The sequence below is a fragment of the Pteropus medius genome, unplaced genomic scaffold, assembly GCF_902729225.1.
Source record: "Pteropus medius unplaced genomic scaffold, Ma_sr-lr_union100, whole genome shotgun sequence".
In the NCBI taxonomy this organism is placed as follows: domain Eukaryota; kingdom Metazoa; phylum Chordata; class Mammalia; order Chiroptera; family Pteropodidae; genus Pteropus; species Pteropus medius.
Window position 1 is genome coordinate 38115685 of NW_024349800.1, and position 25944 is coordinate 38141628.

The window sequence follows — 25944 nt, forward strand, 5'->3', positions numbered from 1 at the left end:
CAATCATCTGGAAGGTCACAAGTATTCTAGCCCACTGTTCGTGCCAGTCACCAAAGAGCCACAGATGAAGGCTATTGTCACTGGAAAAAGGTTCCTCCAGGATCAGAGCCTATTATGTTTCCATGATTTAAGTAATCCTGCTTTATGTGAGAAAGCACGATTTTAAACCTTAGCTACCAAAGCTTAACAGTCACCTTCTCGTGTACTCAGAACTCTTGCCAATCACTACAGTTCATAAGCCCCTGAACAGAGAAGTTCTAATGGCTCACAACCATCATTATTCAGATCAAAGGAGTCCATTCAAACAGTGGGTGGCCCTTTAGTGGCTGAACGGAGTATGAAGTGTATGAAAAGAGTCCACAACATGCATGTGCCATATTTATTTAACCATTCTCCTACTACCAATGTACTATCCCTGCCCCTCCCACTACACCGCAAAAACACACACACTACTTTTTACTGTTCTAAAAAATATGGCAAAGGAAATATTGGGACATACTGGAATACTCTTGCCCACTTATGTGGGTATTTCTGTGGGATAGATTATTAGAAAAAGAAATCCTGAACTGGATCAAAGGCTAGTATATTCTTCATGTTATATCGTGGCTTTACTTGCTACACTCCAATTTTGGGTCTATGAACATCTTCCAAAAGTAGGCCTCTGAAAATAATCAATACTATGCCAATAATTCCACTAAGCTCTTGGTCTGATATTTTAGATTCCTCATTTTATAGGATATAAGAGCCAAATAAGACTGACAAACTACCTTTTATGGGGGGCGAGGGGTGGGGTTAATATGATTTGCTCAAAGACCACTTTATTAAGTGCTACCTTCTGCTAATGTATAGAAGAAGATATTTTTTAAAAAGCCAAGATATGGAAGCAGCCTAGGTGTCCATTGATAGAGAAATAGATAAAGATGTAGTATATATACAATGGAATATTACGCAGCAATAAAAAAGAATGAAATCTTGGCATTTGTGACAACATGGATAAAACTAGAGGGTATTATGCTAAGTGAAATAAGTCAGAAAGAGAAGGACAAATTCACTTACATGCAGAATCTAAAAAAACAAATAAACAAAACAAAAAGAGACTCATAGAAACAGAGACCAAAGGGATGGTTGTCAGAGGGGAAGACGGGTGAAAAAGGTGAAGGGGAATATAATCAATAATATTGTGATAAGTTTGCATGGTTACAGACGATTACTAGAATTAGTGGGGGTGATCATACTGTTAAGTTAAAAAATGCCAGGTATATTGGGTATATTGTATACCTGAAACTAATATAACTAATATAATATTACATGCCAACTATACTTAAATTAAAAATACAAAAGAAAGAGAGAGAGAGGAAATGAAAATGAGAATGAATGAATATGAATATATCACTTGTAAAAGACTTGGATAAACATAAATATTTCTTACTACAACTCTGCAATAGGGTATTTGAGTATTTAGCCCTTATGAAAAATGTATTAATAGTGTTAAAGAAAAATTTAAAAGTGAAAAATTCACCCTTGTATTAACTACCCTAAGACAGCAGCTATTTTTCCCTACACTTTTCTTTTAATCTTTGTCTAAATGCATAGTTTTATACAATAAATTATTCAAGACATTGAGTCTAGAATTTGAAAAAATTTTTGTGACAGTTTCTTCCTCCAGAAGTAGAGCTATTATTTATAGAAAAACAAATACACAAATGAATATAACTTTTAAGGCTATTCAATTGGAAATTAAATTGTAGGTACATGATTTAAACATAAGTGTATACTCCTACTTTAGCATTTGGCAATAGTATTACACACCTGTTTTTATAAGTTAGACGAACAGTTCTCGTACCTTCCCATTTCCCAGGCTGCTGTTCTTTGGAAGCCTGTTCCCACTTAGAAATAATGTCACAAATCTAGAAGGGAAGTGAAAAAGGGAGATTTATAATATTTTTCAAATCGCTATATTTTGAAGACAAGCATGTTTGTAAATTTAAAATTTTCAATTATTGCGATCGAACCAAATGGACTGAAGCTTTTTGTTTTAAGTTTCTGTGCAGCTCTGAGTTTACGGTTTAATTATAAATTGCTCTTTGGCCCACCTATCCTTTTGGACACACATTAACTTTGAACTGTGGTGATAAATATTTTACTGAAAAAGGAATCTTAATGAAGGACTACATGAGACTGGAAATGAGAGGATTCCAGAAATTTTTTTCATGATTTAGTCACTGAAGAAGCAATTTTCCCACCTTCTGAGTTTATAAAGATTGGAATAACTGAAATCATACTACAGAAATCTGGAACAAAATCTTAAGATTCTTCGATTGGGAAAGAACAACTATTCTTCAGGAATCTAATAAATGTTTGCTTATTTAAGTGATCATTTACAGAATTATAAATAAAAGTTTTCAGAAACGTGGTAAGCAGTAATGCACCAAAGCCCCTGATATTTACTTGACTCAAGTCAGCCAAAATTACTAGCTTATCTTCTTGACTAATTATTAACAATAGTGCTCCAGGAATGTCTGTCTTGAAAATTTACATTTGGAATTGTTGAACTGAACACAATATACTTGGGGATGAGGAGGGAAAAGACACTCATTGATCTAGATTTCTCAATATGCAGTGGAAGAAACAGGCAAAGAGGTGTGGGGTGAAACCATATCTAGTAACCAAAACATCTAATGAACTAAGTCTGAGCTTTAACAGTATTCTGTTGAACCCCATAGAGCCCCAACCAGTTTTTTTGCAAGTGGAGCTAGGCTTTGGAAGTTACTGTTGTTTCGTATGCTCGAAACTTGTGAGCTATTACTTATAAATCTTGTTCTTCCCTTACTCTGCCCTAATTTTTTCATCTCGAAATCATAGAAATACCTTCACCCCATAACTAGGCACTTATTCCCAAGAGTGATCAAGGACCATATCAAGTAAGAAAAGGGTCTAGGCCCAGCTCTAGTTGTTTGATCTGGGGTAAATCACTTCCTATTCTGGGTCTGTTTCCTTATTTGCAAGATTGTTTCTCTAAGGTTCCTGATAGATCTGTAATTCTACATTTCTAATTGTTGCCTTAACTAGAAACTTTGTTAAAGTTATTTTACTATGACCTAGAAGAGACTGTTTAAAAATCTTCCAATTTTCTGTCTTTGCTTATGATTTTCTTTATGTCTGGAAGCCCTTCTTTATTTCCAAAGGTTCATTTCCTACCCATCCTTCAAAGTCCAGTTCGGATATTGCCTAATTTCCAATGCTGAACTTAATCTCTCCCTCCGTGGAATGTCCACAGCACTCTTAAAACATTTATCACTTTCAACTTTAGTTTAAGGTTATCAACTTTAGTTTAGTTTTGTTTTGTATAAAGCTGCTCTTCCCTAAGCAAATTATAAATTTGCTATGGGCAGGGACTACTTCTGATCTTTCTATTCCCTACATGGTTCATTCCAGCTCCTGGGACACAATAAATAGTCAATAAATATTGCTGAGTGAATAAATGAATAAACTGGAAAACCATTTGATTAGAGCTTCCACTTATTATCCTTATTACCCTAATATTTAGTATTCTTACTATTATTAATTCTTTTTCTTTAATATGGAGTCTGTGTGTGTGCAGATGATACATTAAGAATTCTATAGCTTCAACAAAGTCCTGCAAGTTTTTTTGTATTGCAAAGATTAGATTGCTTAAATTTTTGTTTTTGAAAATTCCGGAACTTGGACTTGTTGTAAATAGCAAAGAGTAGTTTCTTTATTGTTCGCTGGGTGTGCCTGTGCCTCCTTGAAAGGACTTGGTTTACCTTGATGTTTCCTTGAAGACAATGTTCTAAATCCCTGCCAGAAGGATCATCAGTGAACAATGCAAATCCAGACTGTGCTGGCTTCCTCATTCCTGTATCCTGGTTCAGAGTATTCAAAAATTCTTCCACTGTGGTGGATGCATCAAATCCAACTACCTAAACAGAAATAACAAAGTTGTGCTTAGTAAAAAAGTATGTACATTTCAAACTTAGACATCTGAAGAGAAACAAGACATACTTGATGCATGATTGATGGTAATATATATTCGCCTAGGTGTTTTAACTTTTTTTTTTTCACAGAATGCCACTGGAGAAAATTAATGTCATCTTAATTATTACTTTGCTGTAAGAATTCAGAAATCTTGGCTATAGCCTGCTGACAATTCAAAATAAGGTCATTTGACAGCTGTAAACATTTTGTAGAGATATTATACCTACCCACTGAAAGCAAACCAAGAACTATAGTACAATATGTAATCTTTAAGCACATGAAAAAAATGAACAACTATGCACTTAAATGAACAAATTTTCATGCATTATAGTTTGTTTCTTTAATATGCAGTTAAGTATCTGAATTTTGTGATAAAAGGCTTATGGCTACAAAGAGTAATTGCTAGCTTGGGAACATGTTTGCTTCAGTTAATAAGCAAGCATCTATGTCTGATAGTTGGGAGGGCCTGGGTAGGTTTTCTCAGACATTTCCTGAGATTTGGAGATTTTAAAGAGACTGAACTTGTACACCCACAATGTTCGTAATCATTTCCTCACCTAACAGGTGCACTGGTGGCCTCAAACCAAACGATGTTTGTTTTTTTTTTTCTCCACTGCAATGGCAGTGAAACTCCTCCCTTATTTGGTTCAATATGGATTTGTTTTTAGTGTGAATCCCTTTTAGAAAAACTGTTTCAAAACTCAGCTGTTCTGATAAAAGATCTAATATATTTGCACATTTATCATTGCCAGCTGCTGACAAAGGTAGGCAAACAGTCTCGCTTCCCTGTTGCCCTGATGTTACACATAGGACTCTAGGCTAAGCATGTTTCCTTCAGGCTTTGTACCCTGATATATCCTGATATACCTGATATATCCCGTTCATGAAGTGCACAGGGATACTGAAGGGCAAAGAATGATGATAAGGATTTCGAAGAAGGGTTGAGAGGATTTCCATTCTTGAGGGTCTTGCTTCGCGATCTCCATTTTGTTGCGTTCTTTCTACACATCGCTGGCAATAAATGGCATATTTTCCAAATTCTGTTCTATAATACAAAACTTAAGATAAAGCCTAAGAATGAATTTAATTAAGACAACCTAATATATATAAGTATAAATAACCATTAAGAAAACTTTCCTTGGTGTATACTATTACAATGTATTATGCTAATTCTGACAGAAAATTTTCTTTTTGAATATAATATTAAACCTTTGTAACTTTTCTCAAATGCTAGCTTCTTTTTTTTCTTTTTGGGGGGGACATAATTCAGCCCCTAATATCACCACCCCTGCTGGTGTTTACTGCACCCCCCAAATAACTACCTCTATTCAAATCCTTATCTCAGGGACTATTTCTGGGGAAACTCAAAGAAATCTCTAAAAGATAAGAATCCTTTTGGAAAAAATGACAAAACTATCCCTAACACACTCTCGATATCCACACTTCAGGGCTTTTCCTTGTATTATTGGCTCTTTACATGTGCATCTCCTCATGGTGATGACAGGGCCTATGCTTTATCGGTCTTCTCATCCCCACGCAGGCAGTGCCTTAGATGTAGGACACATCAATGCTGCCTGCTTTGCTTAAGTCAATGACATCAGTTCTTGTTAGTTCTAGTTTCTTTACTTTTGCCACTGACTGAATCAAACTCCCCCACAGAGCATTCTTCATCTTTATCATATTATTACAGTTATAAGATATATTTCAAATTATTAATTATCATATAATTACTAGTCAATATATAATAATTATTTTAAATATAAAGAAAATAATTGTATAAAGAATAGTATAGGATAACTTAAAAAACACATGATGCAAAGAAGTTTCCTTTTGAAGAACTTGGAAGTTAGTGCTTGACTGATAAACAAGGTAACAAAACATCTTCAAACAGAAATGAAAAGATATTTTTCTTCTTTATCTTATAAAACATACATTCTTTAAAAATGTTAAGCATTAAACAAAACCACTGGAGTACATAAATGTAAAAGCTGGATAGAGATCTTACTTGCCCTCATTTGTTAAGTATAATTTTTATTCTGTTAATAAAAGCAGATCAATAACACCTCTAAATATATTTGTATCCAAGTGTCTTCTAGGCAGACTTTAAAATGTCACCCTTTCGGTGATTTGTTGGTGATTGCAACTGAAATCACATGACCTTCATCACAGAGTCCCTGAAACAGATTATGAAATATAAATATTTTTCTATTGCTTCAAAGTTGTTTCTTGTTTAATTGTGTTTGTTTATTTGTTTGTTTTAGTCCCAGAGTCTATTTAAGTAACTTAACATTAACCTCTTGGACAAAATGACCCCAATAATCCTTGGCTAGGTGCCCTGGGTCCCAGTGTAAGAAAGCCATTATGACAGTTGGATTTTTGTCTTTATCAAGGGAATAAAAATTCTGAAGTAATTTAGATAGACACAAATATAAGAGGAGGGAAGACCACCAGAAAAGTTTTCCATGTAAAAGAATTCAATGTGGAGAAAAACAGTATAACAGGGAAAAACAAGGAAGTAAAATAGTTGCCGTTTTAAGAAAACTGTTAAGTCATTCATACTCAAATTGCACATAGACTTTTCACTTAAAACTATTCTTTGTCAAGTTTTAAGCTTTCACTGCAATCTTTCATAAGAGATTTAACATAATAAAGGAAATATTTTTTAAGTTTCACATAAATGATAATGAAAGGTTTCCTGTACCAACATTTGTTTCACACGTTCTTCCACAGTTGTACCTGGCAAATTACTAAATACTTATGATTTATTGTAGATTTAGAGGCCACATAAATGGTTCAGCTGGCTAGTTTTCTACGTACCTGGAATCTGCATTCCTCTTTAGGTGGAGCCTGAGGAGCCACAAGAAAGGATGATGGGGAAGGAAGAGCCCAACACAGAGCGCCAAGAGCTGCCAAGCCTGGGCAAAGAGAAGCAGCATAGGTCAGGTACCATGTGGCAGTCAGAGATCCAAGTCAGAACTAGTGTGACTGATGGAGGTTGGCAGAGTAAAGGGGTGATGATAGTCTTTATTGACCCCAATATGCTTTTGCTTCTTCTACATATACATTATCTGCTTAGAACATTTATAACACATAAAAACTCCACACTGATTCAGAGCCATAATCCATCTAGTTGTGAATACTGTTGTCTAAAACTGAGGTACCAAAAAAGACATGTAGATATGACAGTCTTTTTTGATATTACACTCAAAGATTAGGGACATTGCTCCTTTTTTGTTCATTTATGTACTTACTCAGTCATTGGGATATAAGTAATGGCTTTGAGAACAGATAGATCAAAATATAGTAAAAAATCATATACTCCCAAATAAAACCAATCTACCCACACATACATAGATGAATACATATGTAAATAAGGGGCAAGTATGCAAATACTAACAGAGATTGTCTTTAGGTAATAAAATTATATGTGATTTTTACTTTTCCTTTGTTCTCTTCTGTATTCTCTTTCCTATTTTAATCCATTTTTTTTTCCATTAAGCAAGAATAGCTTCAATACTTTTTAAAAGTTATATTTTAAAAAAGGAAGAGAAAAAAGCACTGTTTCTGCTCTTGAGGTACCTGCAGTCTAAGGGAAGACATTCTATGTTTAAACAGTAATTTATAACATGGTTAATACCATGCCATACTTTGTTATAAGCATAACCAATGGAGGGAATGACTAATTGCTGTGGAAGTGAGGGAAGAATTCACAGGAGAGATGTTGCTTGGGCTGGACCGTAAAGTCTACATGTGGGAAGAAAGAAGGAGTATTTAGGTAATAGGAATAATGCCAAATGCAAGGTGAAGAATAATGCAAAGGCAGCATGTGTTTGAAGAATAGGGAGTATTTATTCTTTCTCTGTCTGTTGGAGGCAGGATATATGAAATAGAGTGGCGAAAGAGGAGGCCACTGCAGCCAGATTATGAAGGGCCCTTGATGCAAATGAAGCTTAAACTTCAGAACTTCTCTCATGCACAGGCCCCCTCCAAGATCCCGGGAAAAGCCTTATAAACTATGTTTACATGACCATATGTTCTTTTTAAATGTGTCAAAGTAACATATTTTCTCTTTTTCTTAAAGAGTGCAAAATATTAATTGTGTAAACTTCAAGTCCCACAAAACTTAGATCCACACCCAAGAGTCCTATATGCTAAGAAAGAAATTCCTGTTTTATCCTGAGATTAACAAGAGTCAATCAGCAAAGACGAAAATAGGTATTCATTAAAGGGTAAACATAAGTGACTAAAAACACTCAAAAAATATATTCAGCTGCGCTAACAATTAAAGAACTACATCCTATATTAATAGCAAAGTATCAATTTTACCTGAAAAGGATTTAAAAGAAGAATTAAACTAAATATTGTTGAAGATATAGGGAAATTCTAGAGATGGATTCAAAAAATTCACTGGACCTGTACACAAGATTTATGCACAAAGATGTCTATGTAGAGGCATTTATTATAGGAAAAATAATCGAAAAAACATAAATGTATAGTAATTGATATTAATGCAATCATTAATATTTTGAAGAATGTTGAATATAGGGGAAATGATTATATTCTATAGTTTTTTACAAACAGTATGCACACTGTAACCCTAATAATGTGAAAAACTGAGAGTGTATAAATATACACACATATACATTTCTATAGAAATATATATATATAAACAAACTAAAAAGATATATATCAAAATATAGCTACTTTTTCTTTTCATACTTTTTGTATTTTCCAAATGTCTCTATTGAATATGCCCCATTCTTACAATCAGGACAACATCATTTTAATTGCATGTATATTTATCACTATATACCTGCAGTGGTCCTGGTTGATTCTGTGGCTGTCTCCGTCTTGTCTGTTTAATGAGCTGACAGCAGATTTCATTCTGCAGCTCAGGATGTGTCAGACAGATTTGCAAAGCACTCTGGGCTAGAGATATGTGGTAATCAATCGCAGGGGAGTCAACCGCAGCATTTATAAAAAGCTGGCAGGTCTAAATTACCAAAAAAAAAAAAAGAAAGAAAGATATACTCAAGGTGAGAAATTAGATTTATTTTGCATTAATTATATTGATTCTCTTCTTAGCAATAGTTTTTGTTTAAAAGAATGGGAAAAGATATATTATGATAACACTAATCAAAAGAAGTCCAGACTGGCTGCATTAATATCAGACAAAGCAGATTTCAGAGCAAGGAATTCTGCCAGAGATAGAGGGTCATTTTATAATGATAAAGGGATCAGTTCATCTAAAGGACATAATAATCTTATATGATTATGTACTTAATAACAGAGCTTCAAAATATACGGAGCAAAACCTGACAGGGTTGCAAGGAGAAACAGACAAATGTACAATTATAGTCGGGGATATACCTCTCTCAGTAATTGATAACAAATAGACAGAAAATCAGCAAGGATTTAGAAAACTTGAACAACACTATCAATCACCTTAATCTAATTGACATTTATAGAAAACTACACCCAAGAACAGAATATGCATTCATTTTAAGGGTATACAGACCATTAACAATGTCTTTTCTACCAGGCTATAAACTTCATAAGGGAGGGACTGTGTCTTACTTATCTTTGTATTCTCCATGCAACATAAAGTGACAGAGTAAATGTTTAATAAGTGAAGAAATTTAAAATTTGATTAAATAAACATAATATCTATTAAGAAATATTAAAAGGAAATGATCATAAACATGAATGGTTCGTTTAATTATTGTGTTGTTATAGTCTGAGGACAGAATATAATCAAATAAATTTACTCTCTAACCTAAAGCATTGCTGCCCAAGCATTACGTGAAATACTCAATAAAAAAAGATTTTCACCATTAAATTTTACCATGTTAAGGAAGTAAGTATTCATCACCATTTTATGAAAGTTAAAATTTGTCAAATGCCATTTCAGCATCTTTAGAGATGATTGTTTAATAATAAATAATATTAATAGATATCCTAATATTTAATCATCCTTGATTTCCTAAAATAAATCTCTTTTAGTCACTATTTAGTTTTCTTATAATATGATGCTGGATTCTGTTTACTAATATTTTATTAGTTTTTACATGAAATGCTCTGTTTTGTACAATCATTTCTGGAATTTAGTATTGAAGTAAAACTCACTTCACAAAAAAAATCTGGTGATATGACAATTAAGAATTGTTTCCAAATAATCCAGTGTTGGGGAGCGGTGTGGGTGGGCAGAATAAAACAAAACTGGCCCTGTGTTGATGACTGTGGACCTGGGTGATGAGGTCCTTGGACCTCGTAATATTTTCTATACTCTTATATATGTTTGTAATTTTCCGAAATAAAAAGTAAAAGAGAAAAAAAAAACAGAATTTGGGAAATTTCTTTCTTTAAATAGTACTGAAATTATCTACACTTATAAAGTCTAGTAAAATCCTCTGTTTAAATTTTCACTCTCTTATGGAATCAGTTTTGACCATTTATATTTTGTTGTAAAGTTGATTACTTGATCCAGATTTTCAAATATATTTGTATAGAGTCTTTCTTGCTTCCAGTATTTGTGCATCCTATGGGTGGGTTTTTAAAAACCTTCCATTATGGTAATTTTAAAACATGAACAAAAGTAGAGAGAATAGTATAATGATCATTCATATACTCATCATCAAGTGTTAATGATTATTAGCATTTTGCCAAACTTGTTTCATTCAACCCCTGCTCTACTTTCTTTTCTGGAATACTTTAATGTATATCATGTTATTTTACCAATAAATACTTCAGTATGGATGTCCAATCGCTAAAAAAAATTTTCCCATAACCACCATGTCACATCACACATCAAAATTAATAATAATTCTTTAATACTACCTAAGAAACAGATTATTTTTTTGAGATGGGAAGAATGTAGGCAAGAAGAAGCCAAAAGAAACACAAAAATTGAGACTCTAAGAGACTAGGGGAAAATGAAGTACCAAGGTCCTGGTGTGGGGTCGAGACCTGAATCAGTAGAAGGTACTGGAGGAATGGAGGACAAAACAGATGAAATAATGTCTCTTGGAGGGAGAGATTTGAGATGTTTATGTCTGATGCCCTCTAATTTTTGTGAGGAACATTATTGAGTAGAGAGTTTGAGGGAGAATGTGACCAAAGGCAAGTGAAAGAAGAGACAGTTGGCTCTGAGGCATGAAGACCACAGATTTACATGGGCTCCAGTCCACACGATTGTGTAATGTTCACTAGCAGTGCACATATGATTACCATGGCAGCAGACAAGACAGTAGCATTGATCTAGGTTGAGGTTTGGATGAAGAGTGCAAGGAATTATGGGTCCTAAGGAATTATGGAGCATTAATGAAAGTAATCCAGACTGGATAAAGAAGAAAAAAAAGCCAAGAGGAAGTTATCATGCTCTCTCTTGATCACAAAGAAAGTAAATGGCTTAAAACAAAAGTCTTAGTGAAGATAAAAAATGGAAGAATAAGAAAATAAGAGAGCTTGTAGACTAAGAGAATATGGTTAAAGAAAGTGATTTTATAATTTAAACTTTCAGAGGCGTTGTTCTTGGAAGTAATGGTGAGGTCAGAGTGTGGACGTGGAGAATGAGAGGGTGAAGTAGACTAGAGGTGAAGCTTACTGTCATTAAGAAGGTCGGGAATATTAAGACCATGGCATTGGTGTGTCAAGTAATAATAAAGTCATTCAGCATAATGGCAAGATTTGAGTTAGAGAGAAAGAATGTGAGTTAGGAGCCAAAATCCTTAATGAAATTTGAAGTTACCAGAAGCTGATAAAGAGTGACATAGTTGAATGACAAGTTTCAAGTGGTCAGGGATTTCTAGTAGAAGTTGAATAATAAGAATTGGAGAGTAGCATTGGAAAAGAAGAGGGTGTTGACCCGTCTCCCAATACTGAGGTAGGTGTGATTTGTGAAATCTCTCTACTTGAGAGGTTGATGGGGAAATGATTCCTCTGATATTGTTTCATGTAGCCCAAACCACACATAGTTTATTACAGTAAATCCCAAATCCTCACTCAGAATATTAAATTCACCTAGTTTTATATATAACTCCATATAAAATTTTACCTTAAATAATTTAATAGCCTCTGTCTGTAGAGCTTCAGAAGGTAGTGTTGTCAGAGGAGAAATGATTCCTTCCTTGCTGTGACACAGCGTAGGGTGTCTCCATATCTGAGAGGCTAAATACAGAATAAAGTATAAATGGAAAACAGAAAGAAGCACTTATTTTGGCTTCCTACTTATTAGCCCATTAAAAATTAGCTCATTCTGGCCTGGCTCACAACTTTAAGTCATAAAGGTCATGAAGAAACCTTTGGCAATATTATTTTATTTCATTTTCCAGGCCATTGGGATTCTCAGGTTTCTATTTTGGATAAATTAAATCTAGAAGAGTTTGGTCCTAATATTCTTGACTGAAACAAGTCTACCAGGACACTAGTATGTTACTTAAATGTGCTAAAGATTGGTGACCTATGTAAGTAGATGACTCTACATGAAAAAGAGCCGGAGAAAGATCTAGAAAGGAGAAACCAAAGGAGGAGATAGAATGATAAAGAGGAACTTGAAGTCATTCTTAAAATCGATATTTATTACATTCTTGGACTGGATACAGAAAATAAAATGTGATCTCTGTAATTAAGTAAAGCATAACATAGAATCTAGGCTCTCAATGGGGGAAACCTTAGCCATAAAAAAATAATTTCAATGCAAAGCAACAAATGTCATAAAAGAGTTAAATGGCAAAATGCTTTGGGACATCATTTTAACACTTATTAAGTATCTTTTATGAGCCAGATGCTGAGCTGGAGTGAGCTGGCTGGGGGAGCTCCTAAGGCAGGTAGGATCTTATCAGGTTGGTGAGGAATGTGAAGGAAGAGGGGCATTTCAAGAGGAGGAGTAATGTGAGCAAAGGCAGTGGAGTCACAGAGCATGGCATATCAGGAAATGATGGTATCCCTGGAGCCTAAGCACCACGATGAGAATCTTGGCCCACAACAAGCACAGCCAGCGAAAAGGTAGATACATTGCAGGGAACAGGAACCCACAGAGGGAAAGGGGATTAGGGTCCACTTCATAAACCATAAAGCCTTATGCGTTATGAACTTACAAGGTTCCCCTTCAATATTTAGTAATTTGCAAACCAGTTGTTCAAATTCAGATCCAACATTTACATTGTTACTTCCAGCTGCAACAGTCAGATGATAAAGCCAAGTGTCCTTAAAACCAAAACATTAACAGAGATGTTAACCAACATATAATTTTTGATGACTTAAGGGAAAAAAACAACTTGTATAAAGAGAAGAAAACTTCGACATTGAAATAAACTCTTTAATTTTTAAATAATAACTAAAGGCCACTTAGTTAAACAGTTCTAAAATAGGCTCACTTGAATTGTGCTCATAATACCTTTTTCTACTGTTCACATTTTTATTATTTTCTATAGATGTTTCTTTGAAAAGAAAAGCATGATAAAACTGAGGAAAGTAATATGATGTGAAGAGACTAGAATAAATACAACCAGTTAATATTTCTTGAAGAAATACCACTAATAATATCAAATTTAAAATCTGACTCCCAATACATCTAATGACACATACAAAATACTTAGGGAATCTGGAAAATTAAAAAAAAATAATACCAGGAACAAACTTACCTCAATACAATAAAAGCAATATAAGAAAAGTCCACAGCCAATGCCATACTTAATAGTGAAAACCTGAAAGCTTTTTCTCTCAGATCTGGAACAAGACAAAGATGCCTACTCTTGCCACTTCTACTCAACACAGCACTGAAAGTCCTAGCCAGAGCAACAGGGCAAGAAAAAGAAGTAAAAAGCATCCAAATTGAAAAGGAGGACGTAAAATTGTCTCTGCTCGCAGATGACATCTTATCTGTAGAAAACTTTAGAGATTCCACAAAAACACTGTTAGAACTAATACAAACAAAGTTGCAGGATACAAAATCAATGTACAAAAAGTTAGTTGCATTTCTATACAGCAACAATAAATTATCCAAAAAGGAAATCAAGAAAACAATCCCATTTACAATAACATCAAAAAGAATAAAATACTTAGGAATAAACCTAACCAAGGAGGTAAAAGACTCGTACACTAAAAACTACAGAATACTGATGAAAGAAATTAAAGCAAACATGAATAAGTGAAAAGATATCTAGTGTTCATGGATTGAAATGGTTAATATTGCTAAAATGTTCATATTACCCAAAGCATCTATATATTTAATACAATCCCTATCAAAATCCCAATGGCATTTTTTTACAGAAATAGAAAAAATAATCCTAGAATTTCTACAGAACCACAAAAGACCCCCCAAAACCAAAGCAATTTTGAACAAGAAAAACAAAGCTGGAGCATTATACTTCCTGGTTCAAAATATATTATAAAGCTACAGTAACCAAACCACGTGGTGCTGGCATAAAAACAGACAAATAAGCCAGAGGAGCAGAATAGAGAGCCTAGAAATAAACCCATGCATATATGGTCAACTGATCTTTGACAGGGTGCCAAGAATATACAATGGGAGAGGATAGTCTCTTTAATAAATACTGCCAAGGAAACTTGGGGGAAAAAAAAGAAAGAAATTGAACTCTTAATACCACACACAAAAATCAATTCAAAATGAAAGACTTAAACATAAAACTTAAAACCATAAAATTGCTAGAAGAAAACATAGGGACAAAGCTTCTGGACATTGAGTTTGGCAATGATTTCTTAGATATGACACCAAAAACATAGGCAACAAAACAAAAATAGACAAATGGGATTATATCAAACTAAAAAACTGCTACACAACAAAGGAAATAATCAACTAAATGAAAAGGCAACTTATATAATGAGAGAAAACACCTGTAAACCATTTATCCATAAAGGGTTAATATTCAAAAACTATGAAGAACTCCTATGACTCAATAGTAAAAAAACAAATAATCCAATTAAAAAATGGGCAAAGGAACAGAACAGCTATTTCTCTAAAGAAGATATATAAATGTCCAACAAATATATGAAAAGGTGCTCAACATCACTAATCATCAGAAAAATGCAAATCAAAATCATAATAAGGTATCTCCTTACATTTATTAAAATGGCTTTTATCAAAAAAAGCAAAAGACAAATGCTGGTGAGGATGTGGAGAACAGGGAACCCTTGTACACTATTAGGTGTAATGTAAAGTGGTTCAGCCACTATGGAAAAGAGTATGGAGCGTCCTCAAAAAAACTAAAAATAGAACTACCACATGATCTACCAATTCCACTTCTGGGTATATATCCAAAGAATTAAAATCAGAATTTCAAAGAGATATCTGTACTTTCATATTTACTGCAACATTATTCACAATACCCAAGACATGGACGCAACCTAAATATCCACTGAATGGATAAAGAAAATGTGGTATATACATACAATGGAATATTACTGAGCCTTAAAAAAAGGAGGAATACTTTATAAAAGTTATTTATATGTTAAAGACATAGTAATCATTCATGAAATATTTTATATTTTATATTATCCTTTTAGTTAAGTTTATGATTTTATTTGGTATGAAGAAGTATGTCTTTTTTGTAGTCGAATCTAGCTACCATTTCTACTGTTATTTCTTACATTTCCTTTTAGAAAGTCTTTTAGAAAGGACTTTATTCAGAGATCAGATAAAGGCTCTTTAAAAAATTATTTAACTCTTTAAATTCATCTGGAAATTATTTTGCTCTATGTGGAAGATGACAAACTAATGTTTTCCTAAATAGCCAATTTCCTCACTACGTAAAGACACGCAATACTATGTGTATTGAATGATCCATTACTTCTCCAATAATTTGTGATGCCTCTTCACAAATTAATTTATATTTTTATTTTATATACATCAAATAAAACACATAAAAGTTATAAAATATAACTTTTATATTTTTATATATGATTACATATACATATAGTACATTTTTCAATTTTATCTAAACTAAAATTTTGTTGAAAATGAGTAAAAAATAAAAGGTGGAGGCTTTAGATTCACGCAAAAAAATCCAGTCTGAGAGAGCTACATTTTGAACAAATGTAGCCTTTGTCCTAAACTTTCATGCACTAATTTCAGCCTTCAGACCACTTCTATCAAAAGGATTGAAAAATGACATAATTTGAACAAGGCTTGTTTCCAGAGATATAAGGAATCTCTGAAAATACAGCTGAAAGTCTTTAGCAAAGTTTTCTTTCTTGTTTCCATTATAATGATTTGAAAATTATTACCATTACTTAATAACATTAATCTACATCATTCTAAATCAACCAATAAGTCCTTATGTACCTTTTCATGCTTAGATCCAATTAGGAGGTAAGTTGGACCTTGGTCTTTGGGGTGGATCACAATGGTGTAATGTGTGGATAACAGACTTCGCCCACTGGCTTCATAATCTTCATCTGAATCACAGGATCTATCAACCTCGTCAACTTTAGCCTCCCAGAGTTTGATCTGACCTAAAGGAAACTAAAGTAAATGTTAGTAATTGTGAGGAAGGTATTTTCTAAACCTTTTCCTAGTAAAATTTTTCATATTCCTTTTCAGTCTTACCTTTATAAAGCATACCGTTTTAAAAATGAATGCTTAAAGGCAACTGAATTACCCACCTTGTTATGAAAGCAGCAGTCACAAACAAAACACCCAATTTAAACATAAGGGAACAAATTGGATACTAGACATTTAACTTTTGTGAAAAAAGCAAGAAAATATTTTACTTAGTCAAGCAATTATGTCAAAATATTCACTTGACTTTTTTTCCCACAGAATTGATTTGATTAAAGACAAGTTTAAAAATAGTCTCAATATTATCCATGAAAAAGTAACATGATTAGTTAGCTGGTACAAAGAAATATGATTAACTATCACCCTAAATCTGCACAAATGAGCGGTATTCTGAGGGTATCTATTAATATATCACAAAGCAACACCATTGCTTCTTTCATCTTAATTTAAGGATTAATATAAATATAAAACTGACATATTAAATTTTACCTGCTCTTTAATTAATAAAACAATTATATCTGCTGCATGAATATTTAGCATATTTAAAACTTTTGCTTTGCTTAAGTACATTTATTCTAAGAAAATACACGGTCAGCTTTAGATATACAGCTTCTGAAATATCTGATCAGGTTTGCAATTGCAGTCTGAAAATGTTCATTCTAACTACAAGGACATTTATCATCGTATATTTTCATGCTCAGGCCCAGAGCTCCATGCTTGGACTCTTTTCCATCTACATTCGCATGGGTGAACTCATCCAAGCTCATGGCTTTAGTACCAGCATGTATTAGCTACTTCTATATTTATAACTCCAGACTCAGTATCTCTGTTTAAATGTCCGATACCATCCCCCACAACCTGCTCTTCCCAGTCTTCCCCGTTTCAGCTGTTGGCAACTTTATCTTTCTAGCTGTTTAGGCCAAAAACCTTAGGATAATTACTAACTCTGTTCTTTCTCTCACATCTCATCCCTTTTCAGTCAACAAATTCTGACATCAAGACTTTTAAAATATAGCCAGAATCTGGTCACTTCTCTACTTCCATCACCACCACTAAACCCCAATCATCTCTCACCTGGATTACAGTAATAGCCTCCTAACTAATATCCTCCTTATTCCCTCAGACAGCTGTGGAAGTATTCTTTTTAGACATAAGTTAGATCGTGACACTTTTCTGTTCAAAAATCTCCAGTGGCTTCTCTTCTTACTTAGAGTAAAAGCCAAAGACCTTACTATGGTAAGGCCCCATGAGATTTAGTCCCTGTTACATCTCTGATCTCACCTCCTATAATTCTCCTCCTAATGGACTCCAGTTCAGTCACGTTGACCTTCTCGCTGTTCCTCAAACACACCAGCCATGCTCCTGACTCAAAGCCTTTACACTTGCTGTTCCCTCTGCCTGGAATGCTCTTGCCCGAAATATCTACATGGCTGCTCTTTTGTTTTCTTCGAAACCTATTAAACCTATTAAAATGTCAGCTTCTCAGAGAGGTCTTCTGTGAATATCTTATCTCAAATGAAATATTATTTGCTAACAGCTGATTAATAGTAAAAAATGAATTCATTTAATTAAATGTGTTGTCTTTCATGAGAAACATGACTTTTCCCCCTTAGGTTACTAATAATTATTTTCTGAGTAGTTACTATGCGCAAAGCACTATTCTGAACACTGGCTGAAGAAAATTTACTTCTGAAGGAAAAATGCAAAATTAACTTTATACTTTCAGAAAAGAAAGGTAGTAAAACAAACTATTAAGATAGAAAATCATTAATAAAAAACAATTTTAAGAAATGGAATAAAAAAATTAATTCTACTATGATAATACATGACAATACTATACTAATTGCATGCTTTAGACATAGTCGATCATATAAAAACCAAAGTTCCATCAATATTTAAAGATGATTATTCATAAGTCCATAAACAGTAAATATTCACCATAACTCCATAAACAGTAAATAGACCTAGTGCTTTTAAATATTTTCAATGAATAAAAAAAAACACTGATCCAGATTAAAAGTAAATTGTTCCTAAAATACCCATAGCACAAAATGAAGTAGGAACTATACTAATTCACATATATTCTCAATATTTTTACAGTAATTATAATGGATTTCTACTCATCTATCTGCATTCTTCTGAATTGTTTCTTCTGCGACCAATGCTATCCATTTTTATTTAATAATAATAACCATTATTATTATTGGTGAGAACATTTAAGTTCTACTCTCAGGAAGCTTTATTTTTTATTTATATGCTTATTATAGAAACTTAGTAAGCATAGGAAGGTATAAAATATATGCTTATTATAGAAACTTAGTAAGCATAGGAAGGTATAAAAAAAAAAAGGAGAAAATCATCCATAATTTTACCATCACAGATAATTACTCAAAATTTTGGTATAATTCTTTCCAGTCTTAGTTATATATATTTTCACACAGATATGCCAGACTGAGAATTATAAACTCAGCATCCTAACTACCCTCTTTTATTGTCTCTCCGTAATTGCAGAAGAGAAGTTGGGAACTGTATTTGTCAGAATCCCCTTCCCTGTATGGTTGTGAGTTAGAGTTTGCCTAGGAGAGAATTTGCATGAGAAGTGAAAGAGAAGTTATATTTCTGAGGCAGTTGTGGTCAGATGCCTGGGCTGATGTGGGAGTCACAGAAGCTTCCTAGTAAACTGTTAAGGACCAGCTGCTTCAGTGCTTTGGGCTCAGATCCTCTGTGTTGACTTCTCAGGCCTTCGGTGGCAGCTTCCCTGACCTCTATTCCCCCAACTTTTCTAAACATTATGCGACTTTGCTAAAAGTATGTATGTCCCTAATTCCATATTAAAACTGTTATACCTGGCATACACAGAAGTGGCTTCTATTTTCCTGACTTATAATTTAGTTGGGATTATAATGAATGTATAATTTTGTATTGTGCTTATTCATGTAGCATTTTTATGTGATCATTTTCCCACAGTACTCCAAAGGTATCATTTTTAATGGCTACACTGAGTTAATTCCCACCCCACGAGCAATATTGAAAATAATGACATGCATTTTAAATGAAGCCATTCAGAACAGAGAGTGCAGCCTGTGACTATGGAACAGAGAAATACTAACTGACCCACGTGGTCACTGGACCAAGTTTAGTCTCATTAACACAGTAATCAGTCACAAACTGCTATTCTATGGAGATGACATTGCTATTTTATTTAAGTATTCTTGGCCCATGCTGGTTCAATTTTTATAGCTTCAGTAACCCAAAGGTGACGTGGAATATCCATAATGAAAACTGGGCATACATTTCACCTTTGGACGATATCCCATCTTTCTATTCTGAAAGTGTACATAATTCAAGTTCTTTTTGGGAGATTAATTTAAAAACGAATAAACAGGATATAAATAGGTAAATGGATGAATAGATAACTGGTATATAGGGAGTTGAGAGAAAGGCCTGATTCTTTTCCCGCCCCAGCTCTTTCCTAGCTTACTATTTATTCCCTTCATTTGACCTTTTCTAGTCTGTCAGACCTGGAAAATATAACAAATTGATAGTTGGTAGTGGAATATAGGAACTTTTCTCTTCTGAGGAAAAAAATTGCATTGATTAAAAGTTACTAAGACTTATAATCAAGAATCAAAACCCTTGTAGGTATATGATTACCTGGTGATACATTTTATGCAAAATTTCCACCTTATCAAAAATTCTAATGTTTTAGCTAACAATAGAAGAGTTGTAAGAAAAACTTTTTAACAGAAAATTAGCATATTAAAAATACATACATACCTTATCTTCTTGACTGCGAAAATAATATAATGTTTTTCCTAAAAGTGTACACCAGACTCTCTTGGAGTAGCCATGTTTTACCTAAAATCATATTTCAAAGAATTACAAATGTAGCGCAGAACTCTGACACCTTAAAGTATAGCATATACACTCTCTCTGAAGCTGCATAGGTATCTAGTTTGCTCGAGGTATAAGTGGTATTCCAACTAGACTGCCCAAATGCTGTTTAAAATTTCCCTGTTACAGTAGTAGTACAGCATGTTTTGCTCTGGTGCTCACCAATAAACATTTAATAAATGTTTACTATGTATCAAGTACTATGCCTGGGAGTGAGGATTCAAAGATGGATAAAACAAGATGCCAATTTCACAAGTATATTTGATAGTTTCCATATTTTATAGATTTCTGATAACCTGGTTACTCTTTAGGTTAACACTCTATTTTGGAAATGAGAAGATTAAAACCTAAAAATTCTAGTGATTTCTAAAATGTAAAAGATTCATTCATTCAAAACATTTGATGAATTCTCCAAAAAGATTTATGTAAAACAATAAAATAACATTGAAAGCTAGTATTACATATTTAGTAGTTACTATATGTCAGGAGCACACATCCTTTTGAAGAGCTAAACAATTAAATCAGCAGTTTACTATATACCTTCATCAAGAACACAGAGTTTACATTTATATGTGTTTTTTGTGGGAGACATTTCGCCACAATTTTTACTGAGTATTGTAGATTTTTCATCATTGAGTGTCTTTATCCTTACAGTGGGTTCCTCCCTGCCCCATTTTTGCCCAGGAAATAGGTATTGGTGATTTTTGCCAGTCAGTCCCGGCTATATCCTCAAGCCTAGAAATACAACAAGGACCCCATTTCCATCAGTGAGTAGATTTACAGTAAGCCCTATTGCCCCAGACCTAGAATGTGGTGTGTTTGGTAGAGTTTGCCTTATAATCCCCCCACCCTGCCAGCCCTGCCAACTTCTGCCTTGAGACTAGAACCTCACTTGCAATAGTTAGAGGAGGCTTCAATCTGGAGAGACCCATCACCTGGAAACCAAGACACTGGCCAGTAAAACTAAAGCCCAATATTCTGTCTTTCATGCTTGGCCATGGTGGTAAGTACTAAGGAGAAAAATAACAGGAAAGGAGAAGAAAGTGCTTGGGGAAGTCGGGGTGGGGGGGCATGTTTAACAACTTAAAACGAGGTGCTCAGGAAGGCCTCTCTGACACTGATTGAGTCCAGCCCTGAAGGAAGTAGATGAGCTATGCAGTCATCTGAGGGAAGAGTGCTCTGGGCAAAGAAAGCAGCAAGCTCCAAGGCCAGATGGTATGTGCCTGCTCATGTGTCTGAGACGGAGCAAGTAAGGACAGAGGTCACTGGGGAAGGGGCAGGAGGTGAGAAGGGTCACACATATTTTGTAATGACTTACATTTAAATGGACAGATAGTGATACATTGAGAAGAATATAAATTATTGCCACAATAGGTTTTAGGCAAGTCACTATAGTAGAAAAGGCCTGGATTTTGAGGTCAAATGGACCAAGGCTTAAATTTCAGTTCCACCAGGGTACCGGATGGATGTCCTCAGGCAACCGACTTAACCTCTCAGCTTCTGTGAGTAACATGGGATTATTGTAGACCTCATTGGGTTGGTGTGATGACCAAAGGAGAAAATGTAAATAAAGAATAAAAGTAGTTACTCAATAAATGCTTCCTTCCTCACTATGCACAAGGAGAAGTAAAACACATGTTTCATTTAAACCCACAAACACAGCCAGCCTTTGGGCTTTCAAAACTGTGGTTTAAGCAAATAACTTCACCATCAGACACTTTGATGGATTTAGAATGTTGCTTGAGAGAAAGCAAAAAATGTTTCACTTGGCAAGATATGTTTCAGTTTAATTAAATTTAGAAACATATATTTACAGACAAATATCCTGGAATTTTTAAATAGTTGTGTTATGCAGTTATTTTTTTCTCCTTTCAAATAAACTCCCTCAAAAAGTCTCATCCAAACTGAAGCATAATGCGTCAGCCTGTACAGTACATCATTTTGAAATGATTTATCTTTAAAATAGAACAATGTGTATCTCTGAAGAACTACAAGTTAATGAAGAATTTTGCCAATTCACTGTAAAAGCTGTGTTTTAAAAGTCAATCTTTATTTGTAAATCTGATTATATTAGGATTTCTTAAAACTCTGAATTAATCTGAAAAACTCACAGTAAAGCAAATTATACTAGAAGAATCCTCATGAAGATTTTAAGGCAATCTCAAACCTCAAGGCTTTGGCAAACTAAATAATTGAAAGAATAATATTTTACCTTGCACCCACAACAAAGATACTTCGTATTAGTTCTGTTTGAAACTTTGAAGACAGTGTATATCACATCCCGATTAGCCTTTGTCATCACACAAAACATGGTGTTCTCTCCTCTCCCATATCTTCTGCTTGTAGCCTTCTCTGCCACAAATCTAGCCCTCCCACGTGTCCTCCCCTATCTTTATATCTTTCAGCCCATGTGGTAACTGCCCAAAAAATTCTTGTTTTTTAAATAAGTAAATTCTTATATAGAAAATGTTATTCCTAAGTAGTAAACTAAAAGTTGCAAGAGTGAATATCCAGAATCAAATTAGCCAAGTTCTTAATATCGACCTACATATTTGGGTACTTAATCATAACAATGTGACAACTTGGAAAAAACCTCTTCCCCTCTAAAGTGTTCTAAACTGTATCTCAAATTGTATCTCAATATCTCAAATTGTAGCCTGAATGTGAGCTTAGAACAAGTCACTCAGAATAACTAAGGGACGTTTTTCTCTTATAAGGCTCTGAAGGTGAAAATATTGGTGGACAAGTCTTCACAAATGGTAGGAAAATAACCTAATAGGCATCCTGTCTGTAAACCCCAATGGTTTAGTACTAATAATCACGTCGACTTACTTAAAACGCAGTTGTGAAATGGGAAGCAGGGAGTAGCAGAAATGTAATAAGAGCAGAAATTAATAAGCCACCTGATAAAGTAAAAACAAGCAAACAAACAAAAAAACTAATTGTGGGAGAAGTAACAAACCTTTGGCCATGGGATCATATTAAACTTAAAGGGTTTGGTATACATATGTGGTCCTTGTAAAAGGGGGACGACTAGTCATTATGAATTATAACAAGAATGTGATTTAAAGTAACACTATATTCCTTGGTAAATATATATTTGCACAGTACTAGGGAGATCTCTAACCCATCAGTAACTGAAAAAATATTTTTATGGTAATGTAATATTTTGGAAAAATAAACTTGGTCATTTCTTTGTTGTATTGGTAAATTTTTTCCTCTTACTTCTAGAGGAAAAAAGCTGGTCAGTCTTTATAAATATTACTGTATAGCACCCCCCTACATTCCCATATGAAGTATAGATTACATGGTGGCTTAGCTCATTAACACCTAAATTTTTCACCTCTTACATAAACAAAGCACATGAGTGATGAGTGGTTGTGTAGAGGTTATTTTTGCATGTAATATTTTGTTTGTAAATATGTTATTGTATTTCTCTAAAAGTGACAGTAAATATCTGTCAAAATCAATTGTACTTTAAATAATTTTAAATAACATTTATCTTAACATAAATCAATACCTACTTATTCTAAAAACTTAGAAAACAGAACTAAGCAAAAATAAAGTCACATAGAGATACTCAAGATACCTTAGTAAATTGACTATTCAGACATTTTTCTATGAATACATTTAATAAAAGTTGTGCTTTAACATATTATATTCACTCTCTATATATGAATATACTTTCAAGTACATAGACTGAATATAATACTGCACTCTACTTGTTTTATTGCCCAACAATACCTCATATCTCTATAACATTATTCTTTTACAACATTTAAAATGACTGCATAGTAAAGCATTATCTGATTATATAAATATTTATTTAAGCTATCACCTACTCTACATCTAAGTTGATCCCAATTTTCTTTATTATAAACTATACCATGTAAGTAATCTTTTGGGGTTAATGGAAATGTTCACTATCTTGATAAAGTGATAGCAAATATCTGTCAAAATTCATCAAACTCTACACTCAAGATCTGCATTTCAGTGTACACTAATTATGTCTCATTTTTTAAAAAACAGGAAAAAAAACATGCTGTTACATGTTTTTTTTTTATATTTATATACTTCCATATACTTCATGCATATACTTCAATCTTTTGCTAATTAAAACCATTTCCTGAGCATAAATTTCTTGGACTGAGATTTCTAGATCAAAGGATATGTATATGTGATTTAAAAACATTTAATATTCATTGATTCACTCGTTCTTTTAAAAATATTTACTGAGTAAACGGCATGGCCAAGACATTGCCATATTGCCTTCTAGAGTAATTCTCTCACTAGCAGATTTCTTACTTTGTGTCAAAACTGTGGTTCATAAAGTTAAAAAATGTTCCCCTGGACCAGGTTTGTAAAAATAACTATTATTTCATGCGCTTTTTAAGAAAATTATTAGTGAGAATAAAATATCTTTCCATTTGCTTTTGATCATTTGTATTTCTCCCTATCTCTACCAGCTCGACTTTTCTCCCTCGGTGTCCTTCGTTCCTTTCCCCCACTGGTATTTATCCTTAACTTACTGGTTAGAAAACCCTTGTTTTTCAGATGTTTCAAATACCTTTTCAAAGTTTTTCAACTGTGTTTTAAAAATTCTGCTTAGAGAATTTTTGAAAGTAAGAACATTTACATTTTTATGTATAACAGTCTAATTTGTCATTTTTCCTCTTTATAGTTTTGGTCTTTGGTATCATATTTAAAATTCCTCAAGATAATATAAATATTCAATATATAGAGAGATATATATTCTCTGATGCCCACTTTTCATGAGCAGTGAGGCTAATTTGTTGCCTGGGACAACCGCCATGTGCAAAAAGTTCCTACCTTAGTGAGCAGTCCCTTCACCGTTGGTTTGCCCTCAGGCTGCAGGAAAAGTGGGTTGGCAGCTTGAACTCGAAGAACATTCTGTAACACTTTAATCCATTCCTCCAATATATTGGGAGAATCTGCAGTCAGATAGTATGTGTGTTTTTCAGTGGTCAACTAGAATGGGATGAAAAAGAGATAGGAAAGGAAACTCTGAAGATTTCCTTACTATTTAACATGGAAATGAACATGTTAAACCTTGAATCTTAGGTTCTAAAATAATGACTCCATAAATAATTTACATATTTTAATCGCTTTGTGAGAATTAAATAACTAACTTTTTGTTGAAATATATTTATCTTCATTTTAGTTGACTTTAAACTTTTCATAAGTGTGATTTTTTTATCCTGTTTACATACCATTTTCCTTTTCCCCCTTACATGTGCTATAGGCTCCTGGTTGTTGAAATGAGGAGCACAATGATTGGTGACTATATAAAAATAACACATTTTAAGTAAAGAGAGAGGAGTTATTTGTTACAGAAAAGAAGAAATCAATTATAAATAAAATAAGAAGACTACGTATATAAGAGAAATTCTCAAAATTAACATAATGTGATCAAATATTAGGAACTCATAATTTCCCAATCTCAGATTAATGACATTTCAAATTTTCCAGATATTTCAGGAGCCTATAAATGATTCTTATCTGCCATGCACCGAGAA

At 33.6% G+C, this 25944-nt stretch overlaps 1 protein-coding gene across 3 annotated transcripts in view; it reads right to left on the bottom strand.

Moving 5' to 3' along the window:
- The window catches only part of PLEKHH2 (pleckstrin homology, MyTH4 and FERM domain containing H2), an 82192-nt gene that overhangs the window by 17871 nt on the left and 38377 nt on the right, over positions 1–25944 (bottom strand). For 2 of the 3 annotated variants that reach the window (XM_039887285.1, XM_039887286.1), the window contains 10 exons: positions 25238–25396; positions 20291–20371; positions 16298–16477; positions 13092–13200; positions 12050–12162; positions 8810–8989; positions 6814–6911; positions 4864–5041; positions 3786–3941; positions 1810–1907 (listed from right to left, as the gene is read on the bottom strand). In XM_039887285.1, the coding sequence (XP_039743219.1) occupies positions 1810–1907; positions 3786–3941; positions 4864–5041; positions 6814–6911; positions 8810–8989; positions 12050–12162; positions 13092–13200; positions 16298–16477; positions 20291–20371; positions 25238–25396 (1352 nt within the window). The remainder of the gene's footprint in view (positions 1–1809; positions 1908–3785; positions 3942–4863; positions 5042–6813; positions 6912–8809; positions 8990–12049; positions 12163–13091; positions 13201–16297; positions 16478–20290; positions 20372–25237; positions 25397–25944) is intronic. The other variant, XR_005658255.1, reaches the window with a different exon arrangement.